Source organism: Lontra canadensis, unplaced genomic scaffold (assembly GCF_010015895.1).
Source record: "Lontra canadensis isolate GAN:19392208 unplaced genomic scaffold, GSC_riverotter_1.0 scaffold18, whole genome shotgun sequence".
NCBI lineage: Eukaryota > Metazoa > Chordata > Mammalia > Carnivora > Mustelidae > Lontra > Lontra canadensis.
In genome coordinates, this window is record NW_022631012.1 from 14731505 (window position 1) to 14745666 (window position 14162).

At 38.6% G+C, this 14162-nt stretch overlaps 1 protein-coding gene across 4 annotated transcripts in view; it reads left to right on the forward strand.

Annotated features, from left to right (window-relative positions):
• The window catches only part of SATB2 (SATB homeobox 2), a 188252-nt gene that overhangs the window by 126140 nt on the left and 47950 nt on the right, over positions 1–14162 (forward strand). For all 4 annotated transcript variants that reach the window (XM_032860144.1, XM_032860143.1, XM_032860145.1 and 1 more), the window contains 2 exons: positions 9529–9741; positions 13982–14137. In XM_032860144.1, the coding sequence (XP_032716035.1) occupies positions 9529–9741; positions 13982–14137 (369 nt within the window). The remainder of the gene's footprint in view (positions 1–9528; positions 9742–13981; positions 14138–14162) is intronic.

The window sequence follows — 14162 nt, forward strand, 5'->3', positions numbered from 1 at the left end:
AATAATTATAGAAAACTCCAGTTTCTCCATTTTAGCTAAAAAAAAAAAAAAAAAAAGACTGCCTTCTGGGGATGGTTTTATAAGTTTTTGTCAGTATTTTCTAATAAGGAGCGATCAACTCATTTCACACAGATGTGGAATCGCTCTCTTCAATAAGGACTTTTTTTTATCTCCAGTGAGTGTATCTCAATATAGACCTGTATTTTCAGTGTAAAGGCCTATTTTAGTGTTTAACTAGTCTCCTTCGGTCCTGGGTGATGTTTACAATTAAAGTAGAATTTTTCTAGAAGAAATACAAGGACCACTAGCTTTACGTCTCATTATTTATATACTTTTTCACCATTGTATATTTAAAGTAATTAAAAAACACACAAGGGGTGTTCCTTTCATGGTCATTGATTGAAATGATGACCATTTGGCCTGGGGTTAAGTGCATGTTTGTTCAAATAAAGCAAATTAAATTTAAAGGCCAGAAATGCTGTGAGAAAAATATAACTGAATCAATTTGAAGTCAGTTGGAGATTACAAGGTTGTTTACATTCTGTCTACAAGATTTGTACCTAAAATTATCATTGTAGACTACAGCATTTACTGTCAGACTTCTCTGACTGCAGTACCCAGTGAGAAGTACTTTGTACATTACGAGCTGATACAGACACTCACACATGTGCTCATACGTATGTGTGTCTGTCTTGAGCTCCATTTCATTTCCACCGTTTATTTATCTATATGTTTCCAAAGCAGAGTCTTCTTGAAGGAAAAAAAAAAAAAAAGCCTTCATCAAATAATACTTGTATCATGTGTGAAGTACTCTGGTAATTTCCAACCTATTTAACTGCATTTCATTATAAAAATAGTTATGATGCATTGAAATAATTCTGTCATCCACTGATAATAGTGACTCATGTTTAAACAAAAATGCAAATGAAGGCTTTTCTTTAAATGACTACAGAGTTACTTAAAGAAGAAAAGTTGTTTTACTTTCCTGAAGTATAAAATGAATATCTTGGTTTAGTGATATGCTGGATATCCATGTGGTCCTTCCACTTTATATAATCAATTAAATTTTTCTTTACGTTATCTTCAGTCCCAAATAATTTTAAATATTCTCCTTTCTGAAATGTATTCTTTACATTTTCTGCCTTCTGAATGGGAAGGTGTTCAGTGAAATGTAAGTGGAGGGCCTTGAAAACTTGAAGTCGCAAATTCAGAATAAGAATTGTATTTATTAATTCATTCATTTAACAAATATTTGTTAAGCATTCAGAGACTGTGGTAGGCATTATAATGGAGGCTAACATTTATTGAATGCGCGTATCAGGTACAGTGGCAAGCTCTAGGGAATCCTATGTGGGAAGTATGATTACTCTATCAGTTTTACCAGTGAGGAAACTGTGCCACAGGAGATTAATTAATCCTTATCCAGTTTGAAGCCCGGTTTTGAGCTCAGCAATTTTGACCTCAGAACTCACATTCACAACCACTTTAGTCTTAATTATTTCTGTTATCATAGGGCAGAAGATGAAAGACACAGTCCCCTCTTCAAGGAGGTACGAGGGGTAAACAAGCTTTCAAACCAGTAATCCCACCGTGGTGTAATAAGTACTGGGATGTGTTGCCTATGCTGCATGAGAAAAGATGTTTTTGACCTTGCAGGTGATTGGAGTTAATGCAGAAATATTTCATTAGGGAAAAAAATGTTTTTCAACTGTTTGAAGGAAAAGTCAATTTGTATGATAACAGACTGCTTTACTTTTTATATCTGAATGCATTTGATACATTTGAGATATAAATATTCACTGAATGTATGTTTTTGGTTTGTTTTGTTTTGTTTTTGGAAAGCACTATTTTTGCCAATGTTTTGACAAAGTAGCCAAAGCTAGTAAATTTTGTGGGCAGTTTGCCAACAGTTGTTTCACACAATACACATAGAAACTAGACATAACCAGGGCCCAGAACTTTGTGAATGCAGGAGTCATGTGCCAGGTACTTGAGGTGGTAGTAGAAACCACGTATGTGCCCAGAGCTGAGAACACCTCTGGTAAATGTTTTCAAAGGGAACCTGTTCATTTGGCTTTTGCTTTTTGGGTACTAGTGTGTTTAAAAAATTTTGATTTAGATTGCACAGAACCCCCCATTCTGGTACCCAAGATGTTCTAAAGACAAGAAGGGAAGGAATAAGGGGGGGGGGAACGTTTATCTCATTGCATCTATCTTGGCATTGAGTAGGTAGGTAAAAATAAGAAAGTTGCCAGAAGTCTGTTTTTGGCTAAGTTCCTCCTTTGTATGTGCTCAAGAGTGGCTTGGACAAGGGGGTTGCGGTTAAGAGAGCCAGACAATTTTGGTTTCGCGAATGTTTTTGCTGTACCCATTCTTTGCATGCTTACTGCATTCTGATGTGTCAGGGGGCACAAGTGAAGTTTTATTACGTGTGTCAGGAAGAAAGCTGTCTTTGAGGGAAGCGTTTCATTCAATAAATTGCAGATTTAGGGTACATGAAGTATTTGTTCTAAACTGGAGTCTGCGTGGCCCAAAATTTCAGTTTCCATTATCTTCGTGTTTATAGGAGATGGAATAAAAAGATCTTGAGTGTAATATGTGGTCCACCAGGATCTGTTGCTGGCTGTTCAGAAAAATGAAAAAAAAAATGCATTTGGTGCATTCTTAGAGCCCTGTGTTCGTGTATGTTCCCAACTAAGCACAAAGTGTACAGATTCTGCTCCCAAGGAATTTACTGTATGATGGGGAGAAGAGGATTTATAGTAGCACAATGTAAAAGATGGTTAAGTGCCATAAATAGGAGATAGAACTACTGCCATCTCAGTTCAAAGGAGGGAGAAACTATTGCCAACTGCAGTAGAAATACATATATATACATTTTAGTGCATTACAGTACACATTTCTACAGCAACAACATTTGTCTGCAAATGTTACTTTTGTATATAGCGTTTATATTTGCGGAGTACATTAATTCCCTTTAGATGCTCAATTCTATCCACCCCCATCCTACAAAAATGTGACATGCATAGGCTGTCTTTCCTAATAAAGAGATATTGTAATAAAGAGAGGTTTTATTAAACTAATGCAATAACGACATTTTCTTTGAGGATTTAACACATCATTTTTAATAATAAAAATCAAATTGTCATTGTTGTGCCCTGTATACCTTTTATTCAAATCAGCCTAAGTACTCTGGCTTCATGGCTAAGCAGTACTCTGGGGGGTGAAGGGGGGGGTGAGTATTTTCAGCATTACACAAATGAATTTCAGCATTCAGCTTCATAGTGGGGTTGTAGATTATGAATATGGAACCCAGGGAAACCTGTTTATATTCGTGAGCAGGGGTAGGGGGGAAATGCCTCTCAGGAGCGTCTAGAAGGAAATGAGATTGGAGATTAGGAAAGGACCAATTTTGTTAGGTCAGCTTTTAGATGGTAAGATGTCAATACTATCTACAGCCATGCAGCTAATTTTACAGCTTCGATAACTGCACGTTAACCACCAAGGTGTAAGAGCTCACTTCGTATGATCAGGCTCGGAATTTGGTTATTACCTGATTTTCACAAAAGAATACCAGTTTTTGGCTCTCCCATCAGCTGGAACCAGACATTTCAGAACTGTGTATGAAAAGTAAGGCTAACAAATAAGCATGCAAACGTGAAGAGTGGGGACATGATGAGTAAGACGGGAAGAGTGTCTGTGGAAGCTATTAGGGTTTTTTTGTTTGTTTGTTTGTTTTGTAATTCAAGGGAAGTACATGAAGACAGATCATGCTCAGGACAGGATGAAGCATTGGCTGATATGAGTGACAAGGCCCCTTCCACCTTCCACTCTCTATATTTTAATCTGTGAAGTGGGGAGGGAATGGGGTATGTTTGTCTTTCAACCTGCTTATTGGTCACGACCTCATTTGTTTAAAGCAGTATAGACATATGAACTAATTATATTTTCCGACTCACTACCAGGTAATACATATGTTTCACCTCATACATCCTTGAAAAGTTGTAAGTTGATTTCTGAAGATCATTAAATAGCTTTTATACTTTGTTAATATATCTAACAATAAATGATTAAAATATATTATTAGGAGATGGGGTTTATGTTCTCTAAATCTGATCTTTGTTCAGATTGGAACTCAACACTTTTAAACTGTTTGCTTATATGATAAATGAGTATTCTTTCGTTGAATTACTTCAAAGGTATATGTTACAATAAATATGTGAACATTGCAAGTTACCCTTTATACCTCCCTCTTCAACTCCCACAAGCAGAAATGTAATTTACAGAAATGAAAACAGTCTCCAGCTAGCTTGAGGCTTTTTCCAAGGGGGAGCTCTGGGGTTTGCTGGGCCAGTTTCCTCAGTACACACCTGGTGTATATCACTTTAAAAAATAAATTATGCCTCATTAAATTACAATTAAATGGAATCATGATCATTTGTTTTTCTGGAAGGAAGATGTTTTGCATATTGAAAGCCTAATTTGTTGCAGGTGACAAAAAGGCTGAACAGATTATCTAATATCACTTCATTTTGGGGGTAATGTTTGCCGGTTATTTTGTGTATACTCCAGTAGTTTGGAATTATATTAATGTGGACTCTAGTATTTTCACTTCAAAATGTCTTCTACTGCTCTATCAGTTTTTTGTACTGTTTTTTTTTTTAAGCTTTTAAAGAAACAGAAACTTCTCTTGGCATTCTGGACCAGTCATGCTCTTTCTTTTTCTAACAGTGTTTTAACACAGGCCTGTCCCTCCCTTGCTTCTCCCCCTTTGCCTCGTCTCCTCATTATCTCTATATCCATGTTCTATGTGTATTTCAGATTCCAGCCAGGTTAAGTCCCACTTCTTCCGAATATTTTCACCGAGTCCTGCACTTGGCAGTACTTTTACCCTCTTGTGAACGGAGCCGGCACTCATTCTCTCTGGAATTTATGACACTTGTCAACTTCTACGTTGTGTTTCTATAAACCAACATACAGTGAATTCCTTGGCAGTGGAATCTGTGTCTTCCTAATATCCTCATCCCTTTCTGAAGTTCATACCAAATCATAAATAAGAAATGAATTAATAGACTGGTCTGTCATTTTTTGGTAAAAGGTACATAGAGTTTGGGGGTTCCCTAGATAATCATTGGGAGATAGAACCTACAAAATTACCAGGAGTCTGGGAGATGTGAAGAATGAGTATCTTGTGAAAACCTAGGCAGTCATGACCTCAACTGTTCCTGCCAGTCCCGGGAAGGTCTGAGAGGCTTGGGCTCCGTGTTCCTAGAATGCAGTCCAGGTTCTGGTTCTCTTCTGCTCCATTGAAGAATTAAGGGCCCATCATAAGCAATTTCTCACCTGTTTCAGATAAGGCCTCAAGGGCTAGTGCAGAAACTTAGAACTAAATTTTATAGAGCCAGTCGTGGTAATGTTTCCCAAGCATTTCTGAATATCAGCATCGATTTTATACACTAATAATCTGGGGCAAACTATATAAAATGTTGAGGAAATATGGAAATCATAATAACATAAACCAAAAAGCTCATCAGCAGAAATTGCAGATTCAGAAACTATGAGGTCATTTAGTTTGTTGCAAATAAATATTATTTAAAATACTAGAGGGTGCCTGGTATTAAGCATCTTCCTTCAACTCAAGTCATGATTCCAGGGTCCTGGGATCGAGTGCTACATCGGGCTCCTGGCTCCATGCAGAGCCTGCTTCTCCCCCTGCCTCTGCCTCCCTCTGTGTCTCTTAAAAAAAAAAAAAAAGAAAAAAGAAAAATACTAGAAATAATAAGTACATCATTTTTCATTTTAAAAATTTGCCCTAATTCTTTGTTTTGTTTGTGGAGTGGAGATAGCCTATATTAGCCCCCGAGCTAGATGGCATTATATTATCTCTTGTGCTTTTAATTATTTTGTTTTTATTGAATTTTCTGTCAACGTCATATATTCTTTGTGGGTACTGGAAATAATATAAAACTTACAAAATCCCCCATTAAAAGGCTAAGGAGAAGGCCAATTTGAGGTTCTTTTTGCCTGACTCCCTTCTTTTTTCAGTGGCTTGTAACCCACCAGCTATCGTGCAAGGTATCTTTCTTCCCTGTGCAGATGCTCCCTCTGCTCCTTTGCAGTCAACATGTTTCCTGCTCTTACATAACCTCAGCTAACACCATGCTGGGAATTGTTATAATCTTTCCCTCGAGAAGGCTCCGTTGCCTACAATGAGGAAAATTCTTAATGACCACTTTACTCAAGACTTGCAATATGTTTTAATATGATTACTGATATGAAAATGTAATAAGCAATATCCTGGTTAATTTATTAATTTCCCTCAATTTTCATATTCTCAATATTCATGACCTTTCTGTTCATCAAGGTACATCCTTTTTTTCCCAGCGCCCAGGTGCCATGTCGCATCCTCTGATTCTCAGGCTGGGTAATGGGAATGTTCAAGTGACACCTCCTGCCCGGCTGGTTGGTCATTAAAATGCCAGATAACATAGTGGCAAGGGCTTTAGGAATATTTATGTGAGATAAATTATTAATTCATGTTCAATTCAAGACAGTTCCAATATGATAAACATTTACTTACCCTGATAATTAGATAAGGTGGTTTGTGGTATAAATTATGCCACAGATTTTCTTCTGATTCTTTTTTTCCTCCCGTGACGATTTTCAGCTAACTAAATAAACTCACTCTACATTCATGAGCCCGTGGAACTTGGACTATATTTTTAAAAATTCCAGTTGAAGGAGTGAAGAGCATATAAATAACCAAAATGAAAAAGACTCAACAAAACAACTAAAACTCTTCTTGTGCTCACCAGTGAGCCACTTGTTATTGAAAATGTCTGAGGTAAAAAAAAATCTGCTTTGGGACCAGGGCTACACAGATGAGACTTTAAGTAAATAATTTAGAACAGTATTCTCCTTCTCTGGGGCAGTCCATGGAGGCAGCACTGGCTACCTTGTTGGTTTGAGACTTTATCTTCAATTAGGCAAATGAAACAGAGGCAATTGTGTATTCCCCCAGGCCTTCAAAATACAAACATTGTGTCTCATTCACTTCGGAAATGATGCTGATGAGCAGAATCATTTACAAGGATGCTTTGTCTTGATTTTTCTTAGAGATGGATTCATTTCCCTGTAAGGTTGTCCAACGTGTAAAAAAAATTAAGGGAAGGAGCTCCACAATTTCTGTGTGAGGGAAAAATAAAGCCAACCAAGCCAAACAAGAAACGAGTAAAAGACCTCGGGATAATTTTTTTATTGATTAGGCGTGAACAAACTTGCTATTTTGAACAATAATGATAACAGTTATAACAGTTAATAACAATAATAATAACAACAGTTTTTGTTATTTCACCATTTTGTATGTTAAGATCTCCCCTTCCCCTTGCAAAAATAATTTCACAGAATACTTTTACAAATTTTGCCTTTGAGATACCATAACTATAATTGTCAGACAAGCATAAAGAATATATCCAGGCAGACCCTAAAATTCCTCCAAATTTCGTAGTCTGAGATTTATTAAAATGCTCAAGTTGCTTATGCTAGAGAGAGAGAAAGGGAGAGGAGGAGGAGGAGGGAGGGGACCAAGGACCAACTCATCCTCTCTGTGCAGAGTTCATTACTAAAGAAAGCTCAGAAAACATCCGTTTTCGTGTCTTATTGGTATTGATTTTAAATCCATTTCTCTCTTGCCCTTCTACATATTAATTGGGAGATTTTTGTTATGTTAGGACAAACTCATAATTAATATTTCAAGTTGCTTAATGCAAGTGGAAAGTAAGATAACTTAAGGCCGAACTGACTTTTAATATCAAAAAAAGAACCCATACCTTGATTGTATAACATTTTCTGGAAGACAGATGTCTCTTGCTTCTTAAAGCATGATAAGAAATCTGGATTTTCTTACAATCATTTTACCGATAACGGTATATTCACATATATGTCCTACCTTTTCCTTTCTTTGGGCATGCGTGCCCACAGACACAGCTTATGAACATATCTTCTAGCCTCATTGTATGGCATATTTTATTCTTATTTGCAAAGACTTTCTAATCAAAGCAACGTGACACCCATTTGCAGAGCTATCATGTGGCATACATACCGCTTGTCGATTCCTTATAAATTGTCTTGCATGGTATTTTGAGTGGTGGTTACCTCCTTGGAGTGCTGATCGTCGTGTGATGCACATTCTTGTGACATTTGCTTTACTACATTATAATGCATTACTTATTTTTAAAAATTGTCTCTCTTATCCTGAAGATTTCTGCCCAACCAGAACTTGTATATTCTTCTTGCTTCCAACACCTTTTTAAATTGAAGCCATATTTTACAAACCTGATAGTGTTTTCTTTGCATTAACATTCCCCTCAGTGGAACTGTCTTTAGCATCTACTTTTCACGATTTGGAGTTGCCCCATGTGTTCTAAGATACAGAGGTGAACATTTTAGCTCTTCCTGGAGGATAATCCTAGACTCTGGTCTCATGCTCCTCCCAGAAGAGATGGCCCGAGTTGGAAGTGTAAAGGGACGCCTCTGGGTGATCATCTAACACGAGTGCAGAATAGACATGTTTTAGCTTTTGCCCAAATGACTTCTGTGTTCCAGCCATTTTCTTGAGTGCATACTACCTTTCTCCAGACACGTCAGCATTTTCCTTTTCTTTGCGAGTTCCCTGCCATCAGAGCACATGAAAACAGTAGATTCCTATTTAAAGCTTTCTATATGGATGAGTCACAGATTCAGAAATTATCCTGGCCTGTATGTGGCATTCTCTGATGTGTGCTCTGATCCCTCACCAGATGTGACTGTATTTCCATGGCCTTAATGGTGGGATCAGCTGCTCCCCATCCTGGGGGGGAAAAAAGGTTTGGATGCCGTCAGGTACATATACAATGGTACCGATTGTATGTGTGGTTTGGGAAGCTTTCACAGGGTTAACACAAGTAATGGCCATTTGCTTTGTGTCTTTTTTTTTTTTTTTTTTTGCCATGAGAAACGTCTATATTGAAAACAGTGGCCGGTCACACAGAAATTCAGCCAAACTTTTTTTTATTTTTTTAAGTCGATGTAAATCTCCCATGCTGTTTAAATGTCGGAACTAAATTTACCAAACTTGGCAGATTTGTAAAGCTGAGCAGGACTGCCAAGTGTTCCCAGTTTCAAGCAGAGAGAGTTCTAACAGTTCCTGAAATACTTGTAGGAGGCACCTGATGGTAGCTGCAGCCCCACAAGCCTTCCGAGCGCCTACCTTGCTAGCTGGCATGTCTGTGTGCTGACGATTATTACAGCGATGATCAAGTGTCAGAATAGAACAGTCCAGAATAAGGCACAGCCCTGGAAGGCAAGCACATCCTCACAAAATCTCCCTGCTGGGGAACCCTCGGCAATGAGACCGAGGTTCTTGACATCACCGCCAGCTGGTTACACCGAACAAATAAGGGGGGAGGGGGGCAGGTGCCGGAAACCGCACACATACCTGCAGATATGACTTGGCCTGTTTTCTTGTTTTTTTGTCTTCCATGTAATCAGGGATTGTTGTCTGAGATTTTGCGTAAGGAAGAAGACCCTCGGACAGCCTCTCAGTCTCTCTTAGTAAACTTGAGGGCCATGCAGAATTTCCTCAATCTGCCGGAAGTGGAGCGGGATCGCATATACCAGGACGAGAGAGAGCGGAGCATGAACCCCAATGTGAGCATGGTCTCGTCAGCCTCTAGCAGTCCCAGCTCCTCCCGAACCCCTCAGGTGAGATATTTGCTCCGCTGACTTTTCACTCTGGGCCTTGGAAACATGTTGCCTTCACTGATACTGGGTTTCTCTCGGAAACTGAGAGACTTAATTCGAGGATTTCTTGACTCACTGATCATGTTGCTCCGGGTCATGTCATAGGGTTTATCCTTTCCTGTGTCCTGTGGTATTCCTGTCCCTTTAGAAAAACACTGTTCTTCCACACAGAAGGGACAAGCACGGGTGGAAGGTTAGGCTCCAAAATGTTTCCACACGGCTGCTTAGTTATCTAAGACGGAACCAGGGGATTCGAGTTGAGGCTGAGCTTGCATGGCAAGAACACTGCTTTTCCTTAAACTGTATATTTATTTGGATACTGAGTGGGGGGGGGGGAGGATAGAGGGGGTTGGGGGATGTTGGTTAGGGTTGGGGACAGGGGACAAGTAGAGTAGTCCAAACTCTTCTTTGTGCAATCTGAAGAAAGACAGAATGGGGGGGATCTCTGTGTGTGGTGTAAGCCTGCGTATGCAGTGGCTAGATCAGAATGTTTGGGGGATCCTTCAGTGAGCGCTGAACACAGCAGTGGAAGGTAGGCCTTAATGGTTTCCCTTCCTAGGCTGATCCTCCCTGCAGAACTCAGTGACTCAGCTCTCCTTCCCTCCTTTTTGCACATTTCAATAGCCTTCTGATCTGGTCTTCCTACAAATGCTTGCATCTAGCGATGCTGTGTGCTTCAGAGATCCTAATTTTATTAAGGGGTCAAGGTCTCCAGTCAGCCAAGCAGTCTTTCCAGTTCACATGGGAGCCCATTCATCTGTAACCTGCTTTCTATTTCCCCCAAACTTTTACTGGTCAATGGATTTATGATCAAGCCATCTCATTCACTGTTGCTAGGATAGCTGCAAGTTTTATCTCAAAACAAATATTTAACAGGTACACATTTGTACAAATCAGAAAAAAATGGGTAGTTTGAAACCAAAGGTTTGTCTGGGTTTGGTTTTTTTGTTTTGCTTTGTTTCTTGTTTTGTTTTGCTTTTTTGCATAGATACTATGATTTTGGTGTTATGAGTGTTTTCTAGTAGATTCCAAGGAACTGATTCAACATAGAAACAGAATTTTATTCTAGTAGAAATATTTGAGCTTTTTCAAGTATATCCATTTTTTTCACACATCATAGTTTTTTTTCTGCTCTGCAATAGATTTTTAATTGAAGATCATTTTCTATCGTGCAGTGCCAAATTGTGATACTTAAACTTTAGTCTTTGGTGAATTACAGGTTTTAGTTACTGTTAAACCAAAAATAAGTCTCTTGACTGCTTACTTTGGATGAATGTAACCAAGCTTATTTCTTTTTATTTATTTTTTTTAAATCTTGGGGTGTACATATTGAGCTATTGAGTTGGACGAGTTGTTAATTTGCACTAATATTTACTTCTATTAAATTCACCAATAATTTTGCCACTTTTGAAGCCCAATAAATCATGATAGAGAGTCCAGCCATGCTTCATGGCCATTTAACTAACTCAGAAAGTCACTTCTACTTGTTAAAAAATAACTCAAGTCTGGGTAGTTTATTCTTTGTAGTATTTTTCTAGTGAGATTATTTCTTAGACATCTTTCCAAAGACCTGATAGATTTCAGGGTCAGACCATTTTACCAGGGAAAACAATCAGGGTCAATATTTTGCTTTATTGAAGAGCAGAAAAATCTCATCTAGAAAATTCCTAGGTAGAATAACAGGACAATTTTTTATGGACAAGAATAACAGGAAAATTGATCATTTAATTTCACATTTTTGAGATTTCTGAGAATACATATAAAATCTTTTTTCTCAAAATATTTTTGAGAATGCAGTCATGGCACTGGCATTTGTACATTCTCTGGAACTTTCTTCTTTTTCTCTTAAACATCGAGAAAAGGAAGTTATTAAAGTCTTTTAAAACATTTTCTGATTACCTACTTACTCCAACTTCTTTACATACATATCTCAGTAGTAAAGCTGCTTAGTAAAGCTTTCGTTGTGAGAACAGATGTTAGAGGAGCATCCACTGATGAAGTCTTTAGTCGGAGGCACATTCTAGAACACCCAGGCAGCCTACGTGGGTTGATGGAGAATGTTTCCCAGACCCCATCAACAGTTTATCATTGATCTAAAACAAATGGAAGAAATTTAGAATGTTAAATTAAACCTTAAGAGTCCTTTATAATCTTTGAGTTGGCCAGTATTTCTTGATGTACTTAATGATAAAACAATATAAAGATAAGAGTGATCATTTATTGAGCACTTGCTGAGTATCTGATGCTATGAGCATTTTGCATGAATTCAGTCCTCACTATTTTGTGTTGTTATTCCCATTTTACAGATGAGAAAATGGAGGTTTTGATGGGTTAAATAATTTGTGTAAAGTTGCATGACTGAGTGGTAGAGCTGGGATTTGAACCCTGGTTATTTTGATTGCAAGGCATGAGCTCCTAGCCGTATATTATAGTGCCTTGAGGGGTTTTGTTTTAACCCTGAGGGTTCTAGAGACAATTTGTCCAGTCAAGTAAGATGAGATAACCAGTGGGGCTAATTAAGAAATTTCAGTTGAGAAAGGCAGGATTGATATGCTAAAATATGCATTTAACAGGAAAAGAACTGTGGATTAACTAGAAATTTTGAGCAGAAGAAGGAATTTCTTTAAAAAAAAAAAAAAAGGAAATTGGATTATTATGGTAAGACCCCAAACTAGAAGGCAAGAAGATGTTTTGTAAAAACAGTCTCCAGCCTAAACCGCTGGAGATTTTGGAGGTGGGCTAGCGCAATGCCCCAAGCCTGTGGTCTGGAGCCTGAAACACTTGGGTTCAGATCATGGTTCCTTCACTTGGTGCTGCATGTCCTTCCAGCAAGTTAAGTATCCTCTTTTCTTTTCAGTTGTCTTCCTCAGTAAAATAAAAATAATAAAGTCCAACTTACCGGGGTCCTCAAAGAATTAAATGAAATAACAAAAGTAAAACACTTTCTGGAGTGCCCCAGCAAATGAAAAGTACTGCATACATTGTATGCACACATTGTAGTTATTATTACTTTGTGGTAATTAGTCAGAGGCAGGGAGAGAGGAGAATGCAAAAGTCATTGAGCACTGTTAGGAATGAAAGCTTCACAGAAACCTGGGGACATTAAGGCCAGCCTCAAGATGATATGGAGCATATCCTACAGTGTCCAGACTGCACGCTGTGTCTTTCTCGAAATCTTTGTACTGCTTATCCAGTAGGGGAATAGCTCAGGGCATCTGTAGAGGGAGAGTAACGATTGGTTTGGGATTCTAGGGTAAGTGGAGACAGAAAAATACGCAGTTTAGTTCAAATCAGCCAGATGTGCTCAGGAACCAAAACTCAGGGGTGACTTTTCTTGCAGTCCTGTGGTCAGGGGTTCTGAGAAGGCTTCCCAGCCCCCTCCCGTTACACACCAGAGTAAATGCTCCTGACAGTCTTCTGGATCATGGAGATGCAAATGTTTTAGGTTGATCTTAACCCCAAGAAGTACAGACACCTTCTATATTGTCCTTCATTTGTCTCTGAAGCTGATGGGAAATCATTCAATTAAAACGAGCACGGCAGAATACATAAAACCACAATATGAGTTTAAGGAAATGAAAACGGCACATCAAAGGCATTCTGAAGCCTAGTTTTATGAAATGAAATTTTGTTTCATTTCCACTGATTTCCTAGGTGAAATTAGGTGACTGTCTGGGTAGCATAATGATGATAATGATGGGCAACCATACATACTCAAATGACATATGTAAAGCTTTAATAAAGAATGAGAGAGACTCAGGGGAGTGCATTAAATTGAGTAATAATTTATTATTTAGAGACCTCTACCCATTTACTCATTTTTTCTGGAAGAATTGGCTCTTTCTCCAAGGTGTGCCATTTCTAGAAAGGGAAACGTAACTGCGTGTGTGTTCTGCATGTGCGTGTTTTGCCGTTAGGTCATCTCTCCCAGTTTGGTGCCCAGAGTAGCCTTCCTACCTAGGAAGTGTCTGGGATACCATGAGGAAAGGAGCAGGGTTGACAGGACTCTGCCTGTCCTATAGGAATGCACTGCAATTATTTCCAATCACAATTAACCTGATTAGAATAATGGACAGGAAGTGTCCCTTTGTAGCTAATGCAGTTTGGCATCAGCTGACTGAAATCCTTTGATAATTTCTGCACAGATGGCTGGGCTGAATGCAGCACTTTTTAAATTATTATTTTCATGGTCTCTTGGTAGGCCAAAACCTCGACACCGACAACAGACCTCCCCATTAAGGTGGACGGCGCCAACGTCAACATCACAGCTGCCATTTATGACGAGATCCAACAGGAGATGAAAAGGGCCAAGGTGTCTCAAGCCCTGTTTGCCAAAGTGGCCGCAAATAAAAGTCAGGTGAGTGGTTTTTTAAAAGAGCGAA